This window comes from Ranitomeya variabilis, chromosome 5, assembly GCF_051348905.1.
Source record: "Ranitomeya variabilis isolate aRanVar5 chromosome 5, aRanVar5.hap1, whole genome shotgun sequence".
In the NCBI taxonomy this organism is placed as follows: Eukaryota; Metazoa; Chordata; class Amphibia; order Anura; family Dendrobatidae; genus Ranitomeya; species Ranitomeya variabilis.
Window position 1 is genome coordinate 495,623,585 of NC_135236.1, and position 22,593 is coordinate 495,646,177.

The following is a 22,593-nucleotide window of genomic DNA, read 5'->3' on the forward strand; positions in this document are numbered from 1 at the left end:
AGATTTGTGGTAGTCTATATGGATGACATATTGATTTATTTGCCGGACCTTGAATAACATCAGATACATGTCAGGCAGGTCCTACAAGTACTCAGGGAGAATAAACTTTATGTCAAGTCAGAAAAATGTATGTTTACTGTTCAGGAGATTAATTTTCTAGAATATCTATTATCTTCCATGGTTTTCGTATGGATCCTGCAAAAGACTGGGTGGGACTGCATTGCGGAATTGATTGTTCTGAAAATATGAAAACTTTACAGTGGTTTCTGGGTTTTGCCAACTACTACCGCAAATTCATGAAGGACTTTTCGGTAGTGGCCAAAACGCTTACGAATATGACTAGGAATGGATCAGACTTGGTCTAAAACCAAGGGACTTTATTCTGGCCATGTGTTTATTTACAATATAACTATAGGATTAATAATGGATCACCTCTCCATTACTAAGCTGTGGGTTTGATGTCACCGGACAATGCAACGGTGACATCAACCCCACAAATATGAACCCCACTTGCCACCACTACAGGGCAAGTGTAAGAGCAGGGCAAAGCACCAGAATTGGTGCATCTAATAGAAGTTCCTTTTCTGGGTGACTGTGTGCTGCTGTTTTTAGGCTGTGTTGGTCTTAGGGTTCATTTCTATTTCTCTTCATGCTACACTTCCAGGGTTTATCACAGAGGAATCTACCTATTCTCGAAAAGGCTCAGGCCACGTCACCAGATGCCAGCTGCCCGGCGACAGTGGGCATGAGAAGGGCTCCCCCTCTCATTTTTTGGGAGCTGGCTGAAGAGTATCCCGGTCCTTTAAGGCTTGCCCTGTTGGAGCAGCTTTGCAAAGTGCATTTGTGGCTGCGCCTTTGCTGGTTTGGTGCATCTTTCTTGGTATCTCTGCGATTGTGTATAACAAGAAAATCTGATTGAGGTCTAGTCTAGGGTTGTGGCGCCCCTAAATCGTCTTAGAAGCACATTCCTTAATTGATGTGAAAAGACATAAATCCATACAACACATTCATTCCTGCTCTGAATGTGTCTAAGGTCATCATAAGTTTGTACTTCAATGCTAGCAATTTCATGTCCATGATACTGTCATCAGGGTTGCAAAAATGTTTGGCCACAGGTAGGTCTATTCTTTTTCCTTTTATTGTGTGGTGATAAGATTTCATCCTTGTTTCTAAACTTTTGTCCTGTATCCCCTATATACAGACTACCAGTTGGATATTTGTTGGATATTTGGTACATATAATGAGGTGAACTGGAATTTTTATTTTGTCTATTGTCATTATAAATGGACAGGTTTTACATTTTGTCTGGTTTCAGGGAAAAGTTCCTGTTGTTGCTGGACAGAACAGAGAGCTTCTAACTATGATGCTTCTTAAATTTGAGGGCTGCCTCAGAAGTGTGTGGGGGGGGGGGTAGGGTCAGACTCCAATTTTCATCCCACCATCAACTTAACACTCAACTATTCCTGTACTGAAATCAACTTTTTGGACACCACCATCAAGGTACAGAACAATGAATAAGAGATGTCCGTGTAACAGAAGCCAATTGAACATCCAGCATACCTTAAATGGGACAGTTTTCATCCAAAACACATAAAAACTCTAATGTCTACAGTCAATCCACCAGATGCAATCCGATATGTTTCAACTCTGTTGATACAGAAAAACACCTTTGGGGTCTCAGAAAGACCTTTTTGAATCAGGGGTACCATCTAAGAGCAATTTAAAACTAGATTGCAAGTACAACCAAAATAACATGGACTCATGTTCTACATTACGAAAAAAAAGCAACCGGGTACCTCTAGTAGAGATGCACAGAAATTACAACCTTTATAAAAAAAATGCCCAATTAAAATCTACTCTATATTTCCAGACCCTTCACTTCTGTGATTTAGGCAGCTTCAGTGTCCTCCATGTCCTCTCCAACACCAACATGGACATTTCCCTGTCACCAGAGAAAAGTTTTTTTTCTTCAATTGCGGAATGTCCTCCTCCGACCAACTGGGGGCATCACAACCTTGGATCAAACCTCAATCATGGGATAATAAAATTTTAAATTCCTTATCTACAAACTGCTTCAATATTTACTGCCACAATTATTTTCCCCCTTTCCCATATTTTGCTTCACATCACTTGTCTTAAATATTGCACTATTCTATGTCCTAATTTGTATAAATATGGGACTCTTCAAATTTTGTGTTTTACTATGCCTGATGAAGAGACTTGAATAGACTTGAAAAATTGCTATTTATTTCCATCTTTTCAGTTAGCCATTAAAAGTGATCAACCACTTAGATACATTTTTCTTATTTTCTAATGTAAGTTCAGCTTTTTTTCAGGTATGCAATGCTAGTAGTATCCAATATTTTACTGATGGGTCCTATATTTGAATACCATTTTTAGAGAGATTCATGCAGAACTCCAGAATCCAGTGTGAACAGGGCTTAACAAACACTGCAGTTAATGGCATTATAGCTTCAGCACTATAATCCTTTGTAGTTTATCTTTACCTGAGTCTTCCCTCTCTTTACAGATGCTGTTGACATCAGGAAGTGATGTTATCGACTGCATCATAATATTTTCTGCACAGACACTGGAGCACAAAATTTCATCAGTGCAAACTTTCCCGGTTTCGCTAGACTTTGAAAAACTAGTTGTTTCTGGATCCAAAATCAGTTGTGCTGAGTTGTTTTCATCTTCATTCTGTGGTGTGAAGATGACTGGATCAATAAGTGCTGCTGGTGCCTGCTCATCGTCTATTGTTATATCGGGCTCGCCATCACTAGAAGCCTTGCTTGGTAAAGGCCGCTTGGGAACATCCTGTAGAACACATCTAGGCAAGATCACTTCAGCTGCTCGCATTGGTCTTCCTTTTATGTCATCTGAAATCAGCAAAAAATACAGCACGTAAATGAAAGTACTTTGTTCTATATTAGTGACAGAACAGTAATTAATATGTATTCTTCTTTTACACGTCTACGTCTTAAATCCTCCTTGTTGCAGTGTCTTGCAAACCTATTTCCTTGCGTCGTACTCATAGCAGCGGCATACAGTGATTTCTGACCGCATGACCAATGTCTCTCAGCCTTCTTGTAATTGTTTTACCTCTATGAGTTTGTATTTTTCAAAATGGTGGGATTTTATGAGACTAGAAAAAAAGTTTTCTTTAACTTGTCCTGAAACATTTATGCCAACCTTGTTGCACTTGTGCAGTGCAAACCCTTCCGCCTGAATTACCCCCCAAGATTAGAGATGCTTAGCTTAGCAAAATGGATTAGGTCATTTTTTCTAATGCTTTAATTATTTGTGAATTGGTTATATCATTATTTCTCATAATACAGTTGGCAGGTACAGGCCAATGCAAAAAAAAATGCTGCATTTCGAATATCAAACAGTCTACAGATTTGTTTTCCTAAACTCCACTAGCAAAATAAAATATAAGATGTACCAGGTTAGTGCAAAATCCCTCTAAATCTCAGTCCATTTCATATATGGTATTGTTTCTATCTGAAGACAAAAGATCAGATTTAGTATTTAAAATGCACCAGAATTCTAGTGTAAATGCCATGCTTAAAAGTTATTAGGAGTTTTAGACATTTTTTAACCTCACACGATAAGGGGTTCTAGTTTTGTGGAACGTAAAGAGGCCATTACCCATTACTTAAAATGTGACAAATGGAAAAAATGAGTTTTAAAGTAAGCCAATGGAGAGGAGTCACCAAATTTATTTTCCAGCTTGGGATCAATTTGGAGCATCTTTAGTCTAGTCTGTTTATACATTCTATACATAAGACAGGAAAACTAATCCCTTAGCGACCGCCAATACACCTTTTATTGGCAGCAGTTAAGGGTACTTATTCCTTGGCGCTGCTTTTTAACGGCGCTGAGAAATAAAGTTATAGTGGCCCCCAGCTTAGGAAAATCTCCGGGGTCTCAGCTACTGAGGGTAGAAGAGACCCCATAGAACATGATTCGGGTGGGTTTTTACCATCCCGAGTCTTGTGATCGCCGTAATTCATCAAATGACAACAATCGCAAAAAAATAAAAGTCTGGTTTCCAATTCATTTCTCTCTCCTCTGATATGATCTAGCATACCAGAGGAGAGATAAATGGGGTCCCCCGAGACCCCAGTACGTTCAGTATTTCCGAACCCTCTGGCTCTGTCCCCTGGGTCTTGGCATCTTTTTCCTGGAAGAAAATGGCAGACGCATGCGCAGTGCACCCGCCAAGATCTGCCGTCTGGCACCCAGCAACAATAGGATATTTTCCCTATTGGTTCATTTTGATCACTGTGATAGAGCCTATCACAGTGATCAAAATAAAAAAAACAGTAACTCAAGCCCCCCTTTGTCACCCCCTTAGTTAGCTAAAAGTAATAAAATAAAAAAATGTATTTTTTTCCATTAATTGCAATTAAGGTTAGGATTGGAGCTGGGGTTGGGGTTAGAGCTAGGGTTAGGGTTGGGGTTAAAGCTAGGGTTAGTGTTGGGGCTAGGGCTGGGGCTAGGGCTAGGGTTGGGGTTAGAGCTAGGGTTAGGGTTAGGGCTAGGGTAAGGGTTGGAGCTAGGGTTAGGGTTGTGTTGGGGTTACAGTTGGGGTTACGGTTGTGGTGTTGGGGTAAGGGTTGTGTTGGGGTTAGGGTTGTGTTGGAGATACAGTTGTGTGGGGGTTACGGTTGTGTTTGGGTTACGGTTGGGGTGTTGGGGTTAGGGTGGAGTTGAGGTTAGTGTTGTGGTTAGCGTTAGAGTTGGGATTAAGGTTAGGGTTGGGATTAGAGTCAGGGGTAGGGCTGTGTTAGGGTTGAAGTTATAATTGGGGGTCTCTAAATGTGACATGCCGCCCACCGTTGATTCCAGACAATTTTGGTTTCAAAAAGTCAAACGGTGCTCCCTCCCTTCTGAGCCATACCATGAGCCCAAACAGTGGCTTTCTCCCACTTATGGAGAATCGGTATACTCTGGAGAATTTACACAGCAAATTTTGTGGCCCATTGTCTCCTGTGAAAATAAAAAAGTTTGGGTCTAAAGTACCATATTTTCTGGTGTATAAGACGACTGGGCGTATAAGACGACCCCCAACTTTTCCATATAAAATATGGAATTTGGGATATGCCCGCTGTATAAGATGGGGGTCATCTTATACGCCCAGCCATCTTATACGGCGTGTGGTTCCCAGGGTCTGAAGGAGAGGAGACTCTCCTTCAGGCCCTGGGATCCATATTCATGTAAAAAATAAAGAATAAAAATAAAAAATATGGATATACTCACCCCTCCGAGAAGCCTGGCTGTCACCGCTGCAAGCGTCTGCCTCCGTTCCTAAGAATTGCAGAGCGTGAAGGACCTTCGATGACGTCGCGGTCTTGTGATTGGTCCGTGACCGGTTTCCTCTCCTTCAGACCCTGGGAACATCCAGGATCGCTCCCTGCACACGCCGTACCCGGCGTATAAGACGACCCCCGACTTTTGGGACAATTTTTAGGGGTTAAAAAATCGTCTTATACGCCGGAAAATACGGTAAATTTTTTGTTGAAAAAGTAAAATGTTTATTTTTTCCTTCCACATTGCTTTAGTTCTCATGAAGCACTTTAAGGGTTAATAAACTTCTTGAATGTGGTTTTGAGCACTTCGAGGGGTGCAGTTTTTAGAATGGTGCCACTTTGGGGTATGCTCTTTCCTATTGACCCCCAAACTCACTTCAAATGTGAGGTGGTCCCTAAAAAAAGTTTTGTAAATTTTGTTTGAAAAATGAGAAATCGCTGGTCAAATTTTAACCCTTATAACTTCCTAACCTAAAAAAGTTATGTTTCCAAAATTGTGCTGATGTAAAGTAGACATGTGTGAAATGTTATTTATTAACTATTTTGTGCGATATGATTCTGTGATTTAAGGGCACAAAAATTAAAGTTTGAAAATTGCAAAATTTTTTGCCAAATTTCTGTTTTTTTCACAAATAAACTCAAGCCATATCAAAGAAATTTTATCACTAACATGAAGTACAATTTGTCATGAAAAAATATTTTCAGAATCAGTGGGATCCGTTGAAGCATTCCAGAACTATAACGTCATAAATTGACAGCGATCAGAGTGGTACAAATTGGCTTGGTCATTAAGGACAAAATTGGCTCTGTCACTAAGGGGCTAAATCGGACTCAAAATATGAACAAACATGAGAAAATATTAACTAAGACTGTGTGCTAACAATGAGTTTTTGGTGAGTTTTTGACACTGTGGCTGTGTCTTGCTCTGCGTTTATCTACATTGAGGTTGGCTGATACAATCTAGGATTTTAATACTAGAAATAGGATTGGACCATCCAATGTGGGTACACCTTGCTGTGGTGGGATGGCTTTTACACTTTTTTGATCAAAATATTGTTAACTAAGTACCCTATGTTATTTACATGTACTATTTACTTATTTACTTACTACAGGGTATTTGTCATTTTGCTGTTTTTTTCTTGGTTTTTGTCCGTGAAATGACCACAGTGTGAAGTTGCTTCTACACGTATACCAACTTAGACTCTGGCTCATTTTTTTTGTTTTATTCAAAACATGACACAAAAACCGCAGTGTCAAAAATGCAATACCGCATGTAAAAAAAATGCAATGAAAAAATGCAAGTACTGTATATACTCATGTATCAGAGTTACGTGGGAATTCTGCAAACTACCTAAATGTTGCTTGTATTTCAGGTTTTAGATACTTATTGGTGATGGGCGAGTGTACTCGTTGCTCGGGTTTTCCCAGAGCACGCTCGGGTGACCTCCGAGTATTTATGACTGCTCAGAGAATTAGTTTTCATCCCGGCAGCTGAATGATTTACAGCTACTAGACAGCTTGATTACATGTGGGGATTCCCTAGCAACCAAGCAAACCCCACATGTAATCAAGCTGTCTAGTAGCTGTAAATCATTCAGCTGCCGGGATGAAAACTAAATCTCCGAGCAGTCATAAATACTCGGAGGTCACCCGAGCGTGCTCGGGAAAACCAACCTGAGCAATGAGTACACTCGCTCATCACTAATACTTATGCATGTAATAAAATATTTCTCACTTTTATACTGTACAGGTAATAATAATGTTTTTTATTTGGATGTGGAAGCAAACAAGAAATGTTACACTTCCTATGTTGTACTATACACAGTACATCTAAAAGCAAAGTATTGTTTAAATGCGTGATATCCTGTATGTCTGGAATTTATATTGATTTGATTTTTGCTCCATATCTATTTGCAGGATATATAGTCTACTACTTGTCATATACAGTCATGCAAAGTACTTTTTGAGTTGTATAAGCAGCTGCTTTTTGCAAATAACCGTTCACAGGATACACAGATAAAATGGAATGAAAGCGTGCCACCTGATAAGCAACACGCATTCAAGCGTTGAGTGAAGATATTCAAATTATGGGTGGGATTTTACATTACACACCATGTAAATAAGGTTTGGAGAGTAAATATAGAGTAGAATAGAAAGCTGCATTATACACTGCAAAATAGTCCTCAACCAGTGTGGTTAAAAATAAAAAACATTGAATTTCACAGGGAATGATAAAGAAGCTGAGACAAAGTAAAAATGTGATGCACTAAATATAATAAATTTTGTTTTGGAAGCATCCTGTGCTCAGACCTGCGTAGGTGACTATATCCTGTGCAGGATCCTAACAGGGAAAGTCACCACAGATGTAAGCAAAAAATAATTTTACAAAAAATGATGGTGTTTTTCAGTAAATAATGGTGGTTTGGTATCTTCCATTGAGGCTGACCGCACAGGATTTTTTCGCAAAAAGGCAGTACAATCCAAGTGGTTTATCAAAATCTCTATTTAAACTCTTTACGACCTTGGACATATAGGTATGTCCAAAATTGCCTCCCCCTACTTGCTGTGTCAGCTGACTTGCCCCTAACAGCTGTGGGTGAAATCACGATGCAGCTGTTCACATGTTAAATGCCACTGTCAATCTTTGACAGTGGAATTTACCATGATCAAGGCGGAAGCGCGTCATAAACTCCGCCCATCGGCGCCTGTGTCAAATGACCGCAGGTCACCGTTGGGTTGGCATGATAACCGGGGTCTGCAGAAGAGCCCTGAGGTTGTCATCGCCAAACTGCTATGAGCACCACCCAGTGGCCAGTGCTCATAGCAGATGAGCATTTTAGCAACACATAGCAGCGCTGAAGCCCTCCTATGTGTAGCACAAGCGATCAGAAGATCGCAGCTTCTAGTCTCCCATGAAGACTACTGAAGCTAAAAAAAAGTTATGGCCCTGGAAAGAAGGGGAGCAAAAAACGAAAACACAAAAACGGAAAAACCCAATTTGGTGAAGGGGTTAACTTGGATATGTGGGAGCTCATTTTCCACACAAGCAGAGGACTGAGCGCATGTTTCTTGTACAAACAGAAGGCTAATTAATGACACAAGGGATGGAGAGGAGGAAGAGATTAGAAGCAATAAAAGGATGATGATGGGGCTGATGACAACAACAAGGCACTACTTGAAGACTGGATGCTGGAAAGATGATCATGAGGAGAAGGGGGACAGCTTGAGCCTTCCTCATATTTCGGGTCAGTTTGCTTCCCCAACATGAGCAGGTGATGCCATTTGCTGACAAAATTGCTCCTAGTTGATGTGTGAAGGGATGTATCTGGTTTATTTTCCAACAGCACAGTCTGCACAATGCAGTACATTGGCCCTCTGGCAACTTAAAAAGTATTCCCACACTGGTGTCTCTGCGTATTGTAATTGCTACCACTATGACCACCACACCAGCTTTCACTCTCTGTTGAGCTCCCTACACCAACATCAGTTCTAATGTCACCTGCTCTTGAAGTTTCCTCAGAGTAAACATAATTTCCCCCCAGAAAATATTTTGGATGAACATCGCTTTACTCTGTAATGCTAAAATGCTAATAGTGCTGTCAGAAGCTACATTTATCTTGCAGTGTCTGAGACAATTATGTGAAATTCATTATGTCCGACTCCTAAACTTCATCAACACGAATATGCTTGACAGAGAGAAAACAGGACAAGTGTTACCTGCTTTTAGTACTACTACTGTTGGGATGGTTGCTGCCTGCAAGCAATGGCGCTGCTGCTAGCAGCTCCAACATTTTTTGCTGTGATTTTCTCAAATACTACCACATCCATTGCTATCGCCACTTCTTCATTCCACATACATTTTGAATACAAAAAAAATAAAATAATAAATCTAGAAATTTTTGCATATTTATTAGAAAAAAAACCTGAAATATCACATGGTCATAAGTATTCAGACCCTTTGTTCAGACATTCATATTTAAGACACAAGCTATCCATTTCCTTATGATCCTCCTTGAGATGGTTCTACTCCTTCATTGGAGTCCCGCTGTATTTAATTAAACTGATAGGACTTGATTTATAAAGGCGCACACCTGTCTATATAAGACCTCACAGCTCACAGTGCATGTCAGAACAAATGAGAATCATGAGGTCAAAGCAACTGGCCAAGGAGCTCAGAGACAGAAATGTGGCAAGGCACAGATCTGGCCAAGGTTGCAAAAGAATTTCTGCAGTACTCAAGGTTCCTAAGAGCACAGTGGCCTCCATAATCCTTAAATGGAAGTTTAGGACCACCAGAAGTCTTCCTAGACCTGGCTGCCTAGCCAAACTGAGCAATCATGGGAGAAGAGCCTTGGTAAGAGAGGTAAAGAAGAACTCCAAGATCACTGTGGCTGAGCTCCAGAGATGCACTAGGGAGATGGGAGAAAGTTCCACAGAGTCAACTTTATGTCAGAGTGGCCCGACGGAAGCCTCTCCTCAGTGCAAGACATATGAAAGCCCACATAGAGTTTGCTAAAAAACACATGAAGGTCTCCCAGACTATGAGAAATAAGATTCTCTGGTCTGATGAGAAGATTGGTGATATTTCTAAATGGTAGATGTGGAGAAAACCAGGCACTGCTCATCACCTGCCAAATACAATCCCAACAGTGAAACATGGTGGTGGCAGCATCATGCTATGTGGGTGTTTTTCAGCTGCAGTGACAGGACAATTGGTTACTAGGGTTGAGCGACCTTTACATTTATAGGATCGGGTCGGGTTTCACGAAACGCGACTTTTTCAAAAGTCGGGTCGAGTGAAATCGGCCGATCCTATAAAAAAGTCGGGGTCGGGGTCGGCCGAAACTCGAAACCCAATGCAGTGCATTGGGTTTCCAATGGTTCCCAGGGTCTGAAGGAGCGGAAACTCTCCTTCAGGCCCTGGGATCCATATTTAAGTGTAAAATAAAGAATTAAAATAAAAAATATCGCCATACTTACCATCTGATGCGCCCTGGTACTAAGCGGGAACCTTCCTTCCTTAGAATCAGCCTTCCAGGACCTTGCGGTGACGTCGCGGCTTGTGATTGGTCGCGCGGCCGCCCATGTGACCGCTCGCGCGACCAATCACAAGCCGCGACGTCACCGTGACGTCACCGAAGGTCCTGGAAGGGCTGATTCTTAGGAAGGAAGGCTGCCGGAAAGAAGCCGAGGGTGAGTATATTCCTATTAGGTATATACTCACCCTCGGACGCGCCCTGCTTCTTTCCGGCAGCCTTCCTTCCTAAGAATCAGCCCTTCCAGGACCTTCGGTGACGTCACGGTGACGTCGCGGCTTTTGATTGGTCGTGCGAGCGGTCACATGGGCGGCCGCGCGACCAATCACAAGCCGCGACGTCACCGCGACGTCACCGCAAGGTCCTGGAAGGCTGATTCTAAGGAAGGAAGGTTCCCGCTTAGTACCAGGGCGCATCAGATGGTAAGTATGGTGATATTTTTTATTTTAATTCTTTATTTTACACTTAAATCTGAATTCCGATACCAATTCCCGATATCTTAAACATATCGGGAATCGGTATCGGAATTCCGATTCCAGATTCAGAAGATCGCCGACTTCATGGCCGACCCCGACAAAAGTCGGCGACTTCTGAAAATTGCCGACCCGTTTCGCTCAACCCTATTGGTTACCATTGAAGGAAACATGAATGTGGTAAAGTACAGAGATATCCTGGATGAAAATCTCTTCCAGAGCGCTCTGGACCTCAGACTTGGCTGAAGATCCACCTTCCAACAATACAATGACCCTAAGCACACAGCTAAAATAACAAAGGAGTGGCTTCAAAACAACTCTGAGCCCTGACCTAAACCCAATTGAGCATCTCTGTACAGACCTGAAAATGGCTGTCCACCAATGTACACCATCCAACCTGACAGAACTGGAGAGGATCTGCAAGTAAGAATGGCAGAGGATCCCATATCCAGGTGTGATAAACTTGTTGCATCATTCCCAAGAAGACTCATGGCTGTACTAGCTCAAAAGGGTGCTTCTACTCAATACTGAGCAAAGAGTCTGAATACATATGACCATGTGATATTCAGTTTTTCTTTTTTAATAAATTTGTAAAACTTTCTACATTTCTGTTTTTTTCAGTCAAGAAGGAGTGCAGAGTGAACATTAATGAGAAAAAATGACCTTTTTTGAATTTACCAAAAGGCTGCAATGAAATAAAGAGTGAAAAATTTAAAGGGGTCTGAATACTTTCCATACCCACTGTAGGTTCAAGTCCAAAAAGGAACATTGGGTAACAGCATGCAGGATTGTCGTGAGGTGTATGGCTGCTAAACTGGACTAAAACAGTAGTTCTGAAATTAACACGTGTCTTTTTTAAAGATTTGGGTCATGCCTCAGTCTTGGCACATGATCCAGTGACTTCTTGCTGCGTGTTCAGTTTCCCTTTCTGCCGAACCACAGCCACTTTGATCTCTGTCCAACTGCTAATATTTCTTTTGTCTTTTCTTTTCTGTCTTTGGTTTTCTTCTAATCAGGTTTCTCCCACTTACCATTTTGGTTTTGTTCTATCACTTCTTAGAGAGACTATTTATACTTACCTTGCACCTGCCGTCTCTGCTGGCTAATTATTTCAAGACAGATGATATTTGGAGATCCAGCTCCTCAGCTAGGGATTATAAGAAATTGTAAATCTCTTTTGCTTTTCCTACAGTTTGTTTGTGTATCTTCCTCCCCAGTACCCTTTCTTTTCTTTTATTTGGGGTCTGGGAGGTTTTCCTAGTATTCTGTTTGCTGTGTGATTCTTCTTATTTTCTTCCATCTTTCCTGTGTGTCTGTGTGACCACGTTATAGCCCTGTGCATTTTCCTCATATTTTTGTTTATTTATCTTTATAGTCATTAGTTTAGTTTTACATATTGTTTATAGAGAGGGCGCCGTTAAGGATATTCATGGTAAGTCAACATTAAGTGGGGGCATCATTGTGGATATTTAGGATGCCAACTTCCGATGTCAGGCAGGGACAAATCAGGGTCAGATTAGCGACTTTCCTAGTCTAAACAGGGACCTTTTGGGTTCATGTGTTTGTCTCTCCAGGTTTGTACATTACCTGTGTTTATGTGCTGATATAATCATAACAATTTAAAATCCTTCTTTCTCTTATAGGATTCACAAGATGTCACCACAGGTGCAGACCCTCTGTGCTCATTACAGCTGTGACTGGCAGTAAAAGGTTTACCTCCAGTCACAGGCGTCGGCTGATGAGAGAATACTACTCCCATCACCTTACTGCTGCCGCTGATAACACCCGATGCCTGTGTTATAAACAAAAAATTACAAAGAAAATGATGTAAGATCTCTTCTATTTTTAATAACCGGCACAGGCAAAACTGACAGCTGTGGGACGCAACCCTCAGCTGGCAGCTTTATCATGGCTGGTTATCAAAAAAATAGGGGTCCCCATACCATTTTTTTAATTATTTAAATATATAATTTAAACAACGGCATGGAGCCCCCCCCATTTTGACAATCAGCCAAGCTAAAGCAGACAGCTTGAGGCTGGTATTCTTAGGCTGGTAAGGTACCATTGATATTGTCCCCCCAGCCTAAAAAGAGCAGCCCGCAGCTGCCTATTAGATTTGCTGTTTCTGGTGCTTTACCCGGCTCTTCCCAGTTCTCCTGGTGTGGTGGCAATGGGGTAATGGTTGTGGGGTTGATGTTAGCTGTTTTATGGCCGCTGACATCAGGCCCACTGGTTAATAATGGAGAGGCGTCTATAAGATGCCTCTCCATTACTAACCTCATAGTTAGATTGGAAAAAAGACAGCCAGAATAAAATCTGTTATTTGAAAAAAATTAGGTGTCCGGTACAAACCCCAACTTTACCATTCTGGTTTGCTCATCCCTACTATGGCCACTCAGCATCCATCACTTATGTTGTCATCATTCAAGACTTTTTAGTCTGAGTATTCAGGTAGTGCATGCTATTTATGGTACTGTCTACAACTGCAAGGTATTGTCCATACCCTCAGCTCTGCTACATAAATGGACCTGTCAATCTACTTGTCTTTGCTGTTACAAAATGCTTTTCCACAATTAGCTTTCCTATATCAAGGTCTCTGCCAGCTTAAAGGTACCTTCACACTAAACGATATCGCTAGCGATCCGTGACGTTGTAGTGTCCTGTATAGCGATATCGTTGTGTTTGACACGCAGCAGCGATCAGGATCCTGCTGTGATATCGCTGGTCGTTGATTAAAATCCAGAACTTTATTTGGTCGTCAGATCGCCGTGTATCGTTGTGTTTGACAGCAAAAGCAACGATACCAGCGATGTTTTACAATGGTAACCAGGGTAAATATCGGGTTACTAAGCGCAGGGCCGCGCTTAGTAACCCGATGTTTACCCTGGTTACCAGTGTAAAATGTAAAAAAACAAACAGTACATACTCACATTCGCGTCCCCCGCCGTCCGCTTCCTGCCGGCGCTCAGTCAGTGCAGGGAAGCGGACGGCAGGGGACGCGAAGGTGAGTATGTACTGTTTGTTTTTTTACATTTTACACTGGTAACCAGGGTAAACATCGGGTTACTAAGCGCGGCCCTGTGCTTAGCAACCCGATGTTTACCCTGGTTACCCGGGGACCTCGGCATCGTTGGTCGCTGGAGAGCGGTCTGTGTGACAGCTCTCCAGCGACCAAACAGCGATGCTGCAGCGATCAGCATCATTGTCTGTATCGCTGCAGCGTCGCTTAGTGTGAAGGTACCTTAACTCACAATATGCATATTTGCTTATTCAATTCTACACTGTGCTATGTGCTCTCCTTTAAAAAAGTGGCTGATTGCCTACTTAACACTGCTGTTCCTGTGTGCTATCCGCTCTTCTGTAATAAGATGCCTGATTGTCTACCCCAATCTGCTGTTCCTGTTTACCATCCACACTGCAACCACAAGGTGCCTGATTGCCCACTCAACTGTGTTGTTTGCTGTCTGCACATTTGGCTTTGCTGAATCTAGTGCTTTGAACTCTGCCAAACCACCTGTCATCTAGCATATCCAGCTAAACTAGCCCTCACTGTTCCACATACTGTTGGGCGTTATGCGCCAGGGTTCGATCCCTTGTGTTCTGTGGTTGGCCTCTCTTTCTGCCGAACCAGAGGAGACACACCTTTTCTCTGTGTGTTTGGGTTCTTGTTATGGTTCTCAATGGCAAGAGAACATAGCCCAGCAAACATAAGAACTAGCTCTTGGAAGGATGGAAACTAAACTGACCATGAACTAAACCTGCCGCACAACTAACAGTAGCCGGGTAGCGTAGCCTGCGTTTTATCCCTAGACGCCCAGCGCCGGCCGGAGGACTAACTAATCCTGGCAGAGGAAAATATAGTCCTGGCTCACCTCTAGAGAAATTTCCCCGAAAGGCAGACAGAGGCCCCCACAAATATTGGCGGTGATTTTAGATGAAATGACAAACGTAGTATGAAAATAGGTTTAGCAAAATTGAGGTCCGCTTACTAGATAGCAGGAAGACAGAAAGGACACTTTCATGGTCAGCTGAAAACCCTATCAAAACACCATCCTGAAATTACTTTAAGACTCTAGTATTAACTCATAACATCAGAGTGGCAATTTCAGATCACAAGAGCTTTCCAGACACAGAAACGAAACTACAGCTGTGAACTGGAACAAAATGCAAAACAAACAAGGACTAAAGTCCAACTTAGCTGGGAGTTGTCTAGCAGCAGGAACATGCACAGAAAGGCTTCTGATTACAATGTTGACCGGCATGGAAGTGACAGAGGAGCAAGGCTAAATAGCGACTCCCACATCCTGATGGAAACAGGTGAACAGAGAGGATGATGCACACCAGTTCAATTCCACCAGTGGCCACCGGGGGAGCCCAAAATCCAATTTCACAACAGTACCCCCCCCTCAAGGAGGGGGCACCGAACCCTCACCAGAACCATCAGGGCGATCAGGATGAGCCCTATGAAAGGCACGGACCAAATCGGAGGCATGAACATCAGAGGCAGTCACCCAAGAATTATCCTCCTGACCGTATCCCTTCCATTTGACCAGATACTGGAGTTTCCGTCTGGAAACACGGGAGTCCAAGATTTTTTCCACAACGTACTCCAACTCGCCCTCAACCAACACCGGAGCAGGAGGCTCAACGGAAGGCACAACCGGTACCTCATACCTGCGCAATAATGACCGATGAAAAACATTATGAATAGAAAAAGATGCAGGGAGGTCCAAACGGAAGGACACAGGGTTAAGAATCTCCAATATCTTGTACGGGCCGATGAACCGAGGCTTAAACTTGGGAGAAGAAACCCTCATAGGGACGAAACGAGAAGACAACCACACCAAGTCCCCAACACAAAGCCGAGGACCAACCCGACGCCGGCGGTTGGCAAAAAGCTGAGTCTTCTCCTGGGACAACTTCAAATTGTCCACTACCTGCCCCCAAATCTGATGCAACCTCTCCACCACAGCATCCACTCCAGGACAATCCGAAGATTCCACCTGACCAGAAGAAAATCGAGGATGAAACCCCGAATTACAGAAAAAGGGAGACACCAAGGTGGCAGAGCTGGCCCGATTATTGAGGGCAAACTCCGCTAAAGGCAAAAAAGCAACCCAATCATCCTGATCTGCAGACACAAAACACCTCAAATATGTCTCCAAGGTCTGATTCGTCCGCTCGGTCTGGCCATTAGTCTGAGGATGGAAAGCAGACGAGAAAGACAAATCTATGCCCATCCTAGCACAGAATGCTCGCCAAAATCTAGACACGAATTGGGTACCTCTGTCAGAAACGATATTCTCTGGAATACCATGCAAACGGACCACATTTTGAAAAAACAGAGGAACCAACTCGGAAGAAGAAGGCAACTTAGGCAGGGGAACCAAATGGACCATCTTAGAGAAACGATCACACACCACCCAGATGACAGACATCTTCTGAGAAACAGGAAGATCCGAAATAAAATCCATCGAGATGTGCGTCCAGGGCCTCTTCGGGATAGGCAAGGGCAACAACAATCCACTAGCCCGAGAACAACAAGGCTTGGCCCGAGCACAAACGTCACAAGACTGCACGAAGCCTCGCACATCTCGAGACAGGGAAGGCCACCAGAAGGACCTTGCCACCAAATCCCTGGTACCAAAGATTCCAGGATGACCTGCCAACGCAGAAGAATGAACCTCAGAAATGACTTTACTGGTCCAATCATCAGGAACAAACAGTCTACCAGGTGGGCAACGATCAGGTCTATCCGCCTGAAACTCCTGCAAGGCCCGCCGCAGGTCTGGAGAAACGGCAGACAATATCACTCCATCCTTAAGGATACCTGTAGGTTCAGAATTACCAGGGGAGTCAGGCTCAAAACTCCTAGAAAGGGCATCCGCCTTAACATTCTTAGAACCCGGCAGGTAGGACACCACAAAATTAAACCGAGAGAAAAACAACGACCAGCGCGCCTGTCTAGGATTCAGGCGTCTGGCGGACTCAAGATAAATTAGATTTTTGTGGTCAGTCAATACCACCACCTGATGTCTAGCCCCCTCAAGCCAATGACGCCACTCCTCAAAAGCCCACTTCATGGCCAAAAGCTCCCGATTCCCAACATCATAATTCCGCTCGGCGGGCGAAAATTTACGCGAGAAAAAAGCACAAGGTCTCATCACGGAGCAATCGGAACTTCTCTGCGACAAAACCGCCCCAGCTCCGATTTCAGAAGCGTCGACCTCAACCTGAAAAGGAAGAGCAACATCAGGCTGACGCAACACAGGGGCGGAAGAAAAGCGGCGCTTAAGCTCCCGAAAGGCCTCCACAGCAGCAGGGGACCAATCAGCAACATCAGCACCCTTCTTAGTCAAATCAGTCAATGGTTTAACAACATCAGAAAAACCAGCAATAAATCGACGATAAAAGTTAGCAAAGCCCAAAAATTTCTGAAGACTCTTAAGAGAAGAGGGTTGCATCCAATCACAAATAGCCTGAACCTTGACAGGATCCATCTCGATGGAAGAGGGGGAAAAAATATATCCCAAAAAGGAAATCTTTTGAACCCCAAAAACGCACTTAGAACCCTTCACACACAAGGAATTAGACCGCAAAACCTGAAAAACCCTCCTGACCTGCTGGACATGAGAGTCCCAGTCATCTGAAAAAATCAAAATATCATCCAGATACACAATCATAAATTTATCCAAATAATCACGGAAAATGTCATGCATAAAGGACTGAAAGACTGAAGGGGCATTTGAAAGACCAAAAGGCATCACCAAATACTCAAAGTGGCCCTCGGGCGTATTAAATGCGGTTTTCCACTCATCCCCCTGCTTAATTCGCACCAAATTATACGCCCCACGGAGATCTATCTTAGAGAACCACTTGGCCCCCTTTATGCGAGCAAACAAATCAGTCAGCAGTGGCAACGGATATTGATATTTAACCGTGATTTTATTCAAAAGCCGATAATCAATGCACGGCCTCAAAGAGCCATCTTTCTTAGCCACAAAGAAAAAACCGGCTCCTAAGGGAGATGACGAAGGACGAATATGTCCCTTTTCCAAGGACTCCTTTATATATTCTCGCATAGCCGCATGTTCAGGCACAGACAGATTAAATAAACGACCCTTAGGGTATTTACTGCCCGGAATCAAATCTATGGCACAATCACACTCCCGGTGCGGAGGTAATGAACCAAGCTTAGGTTCTTCAAAAACGTCACGATATTCAGTCAAGAATTCAGGAATCTCAGAGGGAATAGATGATGAAATGGAAACCACAGGTACGTCCCCATGCGTCCCCTTACATCCCCAGCTTAACACAGACATAGCTTTCCAGTCAAGGACTGGGTTATGAGATTGCAGCCATGGCAATCCAAGCACCAACACATCATGTAGGTTATACAGCACAAGAAAGCGAATAATCTCCTGGTGATCCGGATTAATCCGCATAGTTACTTGTGTCCAGTATTGTGGTTTATTGCTAGCCAATGGGGTGGAGTCAATCCCCTTCAGGGGTATAGGAGTTTCAAGAGGCTCCAAATCATACCCACAGCGTTTGGCAAAGGACCAATCCATAAGACTCAAAGCGGCGCCAGAGTCGACCTAGGCATCCGCGGTAATAGATGATAAAGAACAAATCAGGGTCACAGATAGAATAAACTTAGACTGTAAAGTGCCAATTGAAACAGACTTATCAAGCTTCTTAGTACGCTTAGAGCATGCTGATATAACATGAGTTGAATCACCGCAATAGAAGCACAACCCATTTTTTCGTCTAAAATTCTGCCGTTCACTTCTGGACAGAATTCTATCACATTGCATATTCTCTGGCGTCTTCTCAGTAGACACCGCCAAATGGTGCACAGGTTTGCGCTCCCGCAGACGCCTATCGATCTGGATAGCCATTGTCATGGACTCATTCAGACCCGCAGGCACAGGGAACCCCACCATAACATCCTTAATGGCATCAGAGAGACCCTCTCTGAAATTCGCCGCCAGGGCGCACTCATTCCACTGAGTAAGCACAGCCCATTTACGGAATTTCTGGCAGTATATTTCAGCTTCGTCTTGCCCCTGAGATAGGGACATCAAGGCCTTTTCCGCCTGAAGTTCTAACTGAGGTTCCTCATAAAGCAACCCCAAGGCCAGAAAAAACGCATCCACATTGAGCAACGCAGGATCCCCTGGAGCCAATGCAAAAGCCCAATCCTGAGGGTCGCCCCGGAGCAAGGAAATCACAATCCTGACCTGCTGAGCAGGATCTCCAGCAGAGCGAGATTTCAGGGACAAAAACAACTTGCAATTATTTTTGAAATTTTGAAAGCAAGATCTATTCCCCGAGAAAAATTCAGGCAAAGGAATTCTAGGTTCAGATATAGGAACATGAACAACAAAATCTTGTAAATTTTGAACTTTCGTGGTGAGATTATTCAAACCTGCAGCTAAACTCTGAATATCCATTTTAAACAGGTGAACACAGAGCCATTCCAGGATTAGAAGGAGAGAGAGAGAGAAAGGCTGCAATATAGGCAGACTTGCAAGAGATTCAATTACAAGCACACTCAGAACTGAAGGAAAAAAAAAAAAAACTTCAGCAGACTTCTCTTTTCTCTCCTTTCTCTGTCAATTAATTTAACCCTTTGTGGCCGGTCAAACTGTTATGGTTCTCAATGGCAAGAGAACATAGCCCAGCAAACATAAGAACTAGCTCTTGGAAGGATGGAAACTAAACTGACCATGAACTAAACCTGCCGCACAACTAACAGTAGCCGGGTAGCGTAGCCTGCGTTTTATCCCTAGACGCCCAGCGCCGGCCGGAGGACTAACTAATCCTGGCAGAGGAAAATATAGTCCTGGCTCACCTCTAGAGAAATTTCCCCGAAAGGCAGACAGAGGCCCCCACAAATATTGGCGGTGATTTTAGATGAAATGACAAACGTAGTATGAAAATAGGTTTAGCAAAATTGAGGTCCGCTTACTAGATAGCAGGAAGACAGAAAGGACACTTTCATGGTCAGCTGAAAACCCTATCAAAACACCATCCTGAAATTACTTTAAGACTCTAGTATTAACTCATAACATCAGAGTGGCAATTTCAGATCACAAGAGCTTTCCAGACACAGAAACGAAACTACAGCTGTGAACTGGAACAAAATGCAAAACAAACAAGGACTAAAGTCCAACTTAGCTGGGAGTTGTCTAGCAGCAGGAACATGCACAGAAAGGCTTCTGATTACAATGTTGACCGGCATGGAAGTGACAGAGGAGCAAGGCTAAATAGCGACTCCCACATCCTGATGGAAACAGGTGAACAGAGAGGATGATGCACACCAGTTCAATTCCACCAGTGGCCACCGGGGGAGCCCAAAATCCAATTTCACAACAGGTTCTGCTTTCTGGCTGCAGTCGGCTTAGCATAACACAGTTGTTTACATTTGTGTACCTATGATCTTTTGGGTGCAACTTCATAATCTGCCCCTGCTGAAGTTTCCTGCTGGTGATTGGCTCCAAACATCGATAGAATGTCAGAACTTTGAAATGATATAGTATTTTGCTATTTACGCTACTCACTCTGGCATCTTTCATTGTTCAGCACACTTCTCTTCTTGTAGGTAATTCCCACTCTGTTCTGCCCTCGGTTCTTTAGGAGGAATGACAAGCAATTCATGGGCCTTGTAGGCAGTTTAGACCACAGCTGCCATCTCCTAGTCTCTGCACCCACAGCTTTTTAGTGTTTAATCTTTTTCCCAGAGTGAGTTGCTACACAGTCATTGCTATACTATGTGCTGTTATGAGCATTCAGGGTGAGCCACCGTGGGGACGCCATCCGTGGTCAAGTAGGGATACCAGGGTCAGAGTAGTGTTTTTACCAGTCTGAACAGGGATCTGTCAGGTTCAGGTATTTGTACCCCTGGTTTGCACGCTACCCGTGTGCTTGTGCTGTCATAACATTGGGTTGACCTTCTACTCTGCCTTAATATCTCTATCCATGATGATCACATTTAGTGAATTCACCTCACCTGGTAACCCTCTAACAATTCATTATCTTGCCCCAATGATCTATTCATGAGGTAATGTCATGTGCATGGACCCTAACACACAGCCATAATAGGCAAACCTTTTTTATATCATTGTCATAAATACAAGCTAGATATAAAATATTAATAGTATCTTTCATCTTTAAAGCTCTAACAGACTACAAAAGAATGCCTGCTTTACTTGCAGACGATGGTACTGATTCACAATTTGCAGTTTTTTAAGTAATTTTTTACCTTGTCCCACAATATTTGGTGAATTTTTTCAGATTCAAAGATGATTATTTTCTTGGCCTTTTTGCTTTTTGTGCAAATTTTGAGACAAAAAATAGTTTTGTTCAAGAAAAAACTTAAGACATTTTGTATTCCGCTAAAGTATTGGAGTTGAGTTGGGCAAAAATGTTACAACATTTAAAAAAATTGCAAGTGATTTATCAGGCCAAAACATAGCTTGTAATGTTCACAATTAAAATCACCAGGAAAGTTAAGGCCCCATCTCACATAGCGAGATCGCTAGCGAGATCGCTGCTGAGTCACTAGTTTTGTGACGCAACAGCGACCTCAGTAGCGATCTCGCTATGTGTGACACGTACCAGCGATCAGGCCCCTGCTGCGAGATCGCTGGTCGTGTCGGAATGGCCTGGATCTTTTTTTGGTCGTTGAGGTCCCGCTGACATCGCTGAATCGGTGTGTGTGACACCGATCCAGCGATGTCTTCACTGGTAACCAGGGTAAACATCGGGTTACTAAGCGCAGGGCCGCGCTTAGTAACCCGATGTTTACCCTGGTTACCAAAAAAAACAAACAGTACATACTCACCATCTGTTGCCCGTCAGGTCCCTTGGAGTCTGCTTCCTGCTCTGACTGCCGCCGTAAAGTGAGAGCACAGCAGTGACGTCACCGCTGCGCTCTGCTCTCACTGTACGGCGGCTCAGTCAGAGCAGGAAGCAGACGCCAAGGGACCTGACGGGCAACAGATGGTGAGTATGTAGTGTTTGTTTTTTTGGTAACCAGGGTAAACATCGGGTTACTAAGCGCGGCCCTGCGCTTAGTAACCCGATGTTTACCCTGGTTACCCGGGTGCTGCAGGGGGACTTCGGCATCATTGAAGACAGTTTCAACGATGCCGAAGTCGTTCCCCTGATCGTTGGTCGCTGGAGAGAGCGGTCTGTGTGACAGCTCCCCAGCGACCACACAGCAACAAAACAGCGACGCTGCAGCGATCAGCATCGTTGTCTGTATCGCTGCAGCGTCGCTGTGTGAGACGGGGCCTTTAGCTTATAAAAAGGGGTGAAAATGATGAATGAATAAGGCGAAGATTTCAAATGTCACTATTGGAACCATTTTTACTGTAGAAAAGAGATGCAGACCAATCATTAGTTGTCCTTAATATATTTGCAGTGATTTATCTTACTTGCTTTATAATGTTGGTTTATTGAATAGTGGCTGACAGCTGGAGGGATATAGGACAATTTAAAGAGTAAGCAACGCTTGTTGTTGGAATTACTTTCTTTTAATCACATTAAAATATATGTGTAAAATGTCCCGAATTCTGCACCTGTATAATGGTCACTTAATCTGACATTTCTATTGTAACATTAAAATGATGCAGCATGTAAAGTTTTAGCATAACCATTTATGCATGATTAATTGAGTTTGTAAGTATTGTTGCTAAACTAGACAATATTTCTAAAGATTTCTATAGTTCAAAGATTGCCCTATGGCTGTCTGGCCAATAC

At 43.2% G+C, this 22,593-nt stretch overlaps 1 protein-coding gene across 1 annotated transcript in view; it reads right to left on the minus strand.

Annotated features, from left to right (window-relative positions):
• Positions 1-22,593, minus strand: part of LOC143773764 (uncharacterized) — a 38,339-nt gene that overhangs the window by 2,423 nt on the left and 13,323 nt on the right. Inside the window, exon 2 of the mRNA XM_077261111.1 lies at positions 2,508-2,879. Coding sequence (XP_077117226.1) covers positions 2,508-2,879 — 372 coding nt within the window. The remainder of the gene's footprint in view (positions 1-2,507; positions 2,880-22,593) is intronic.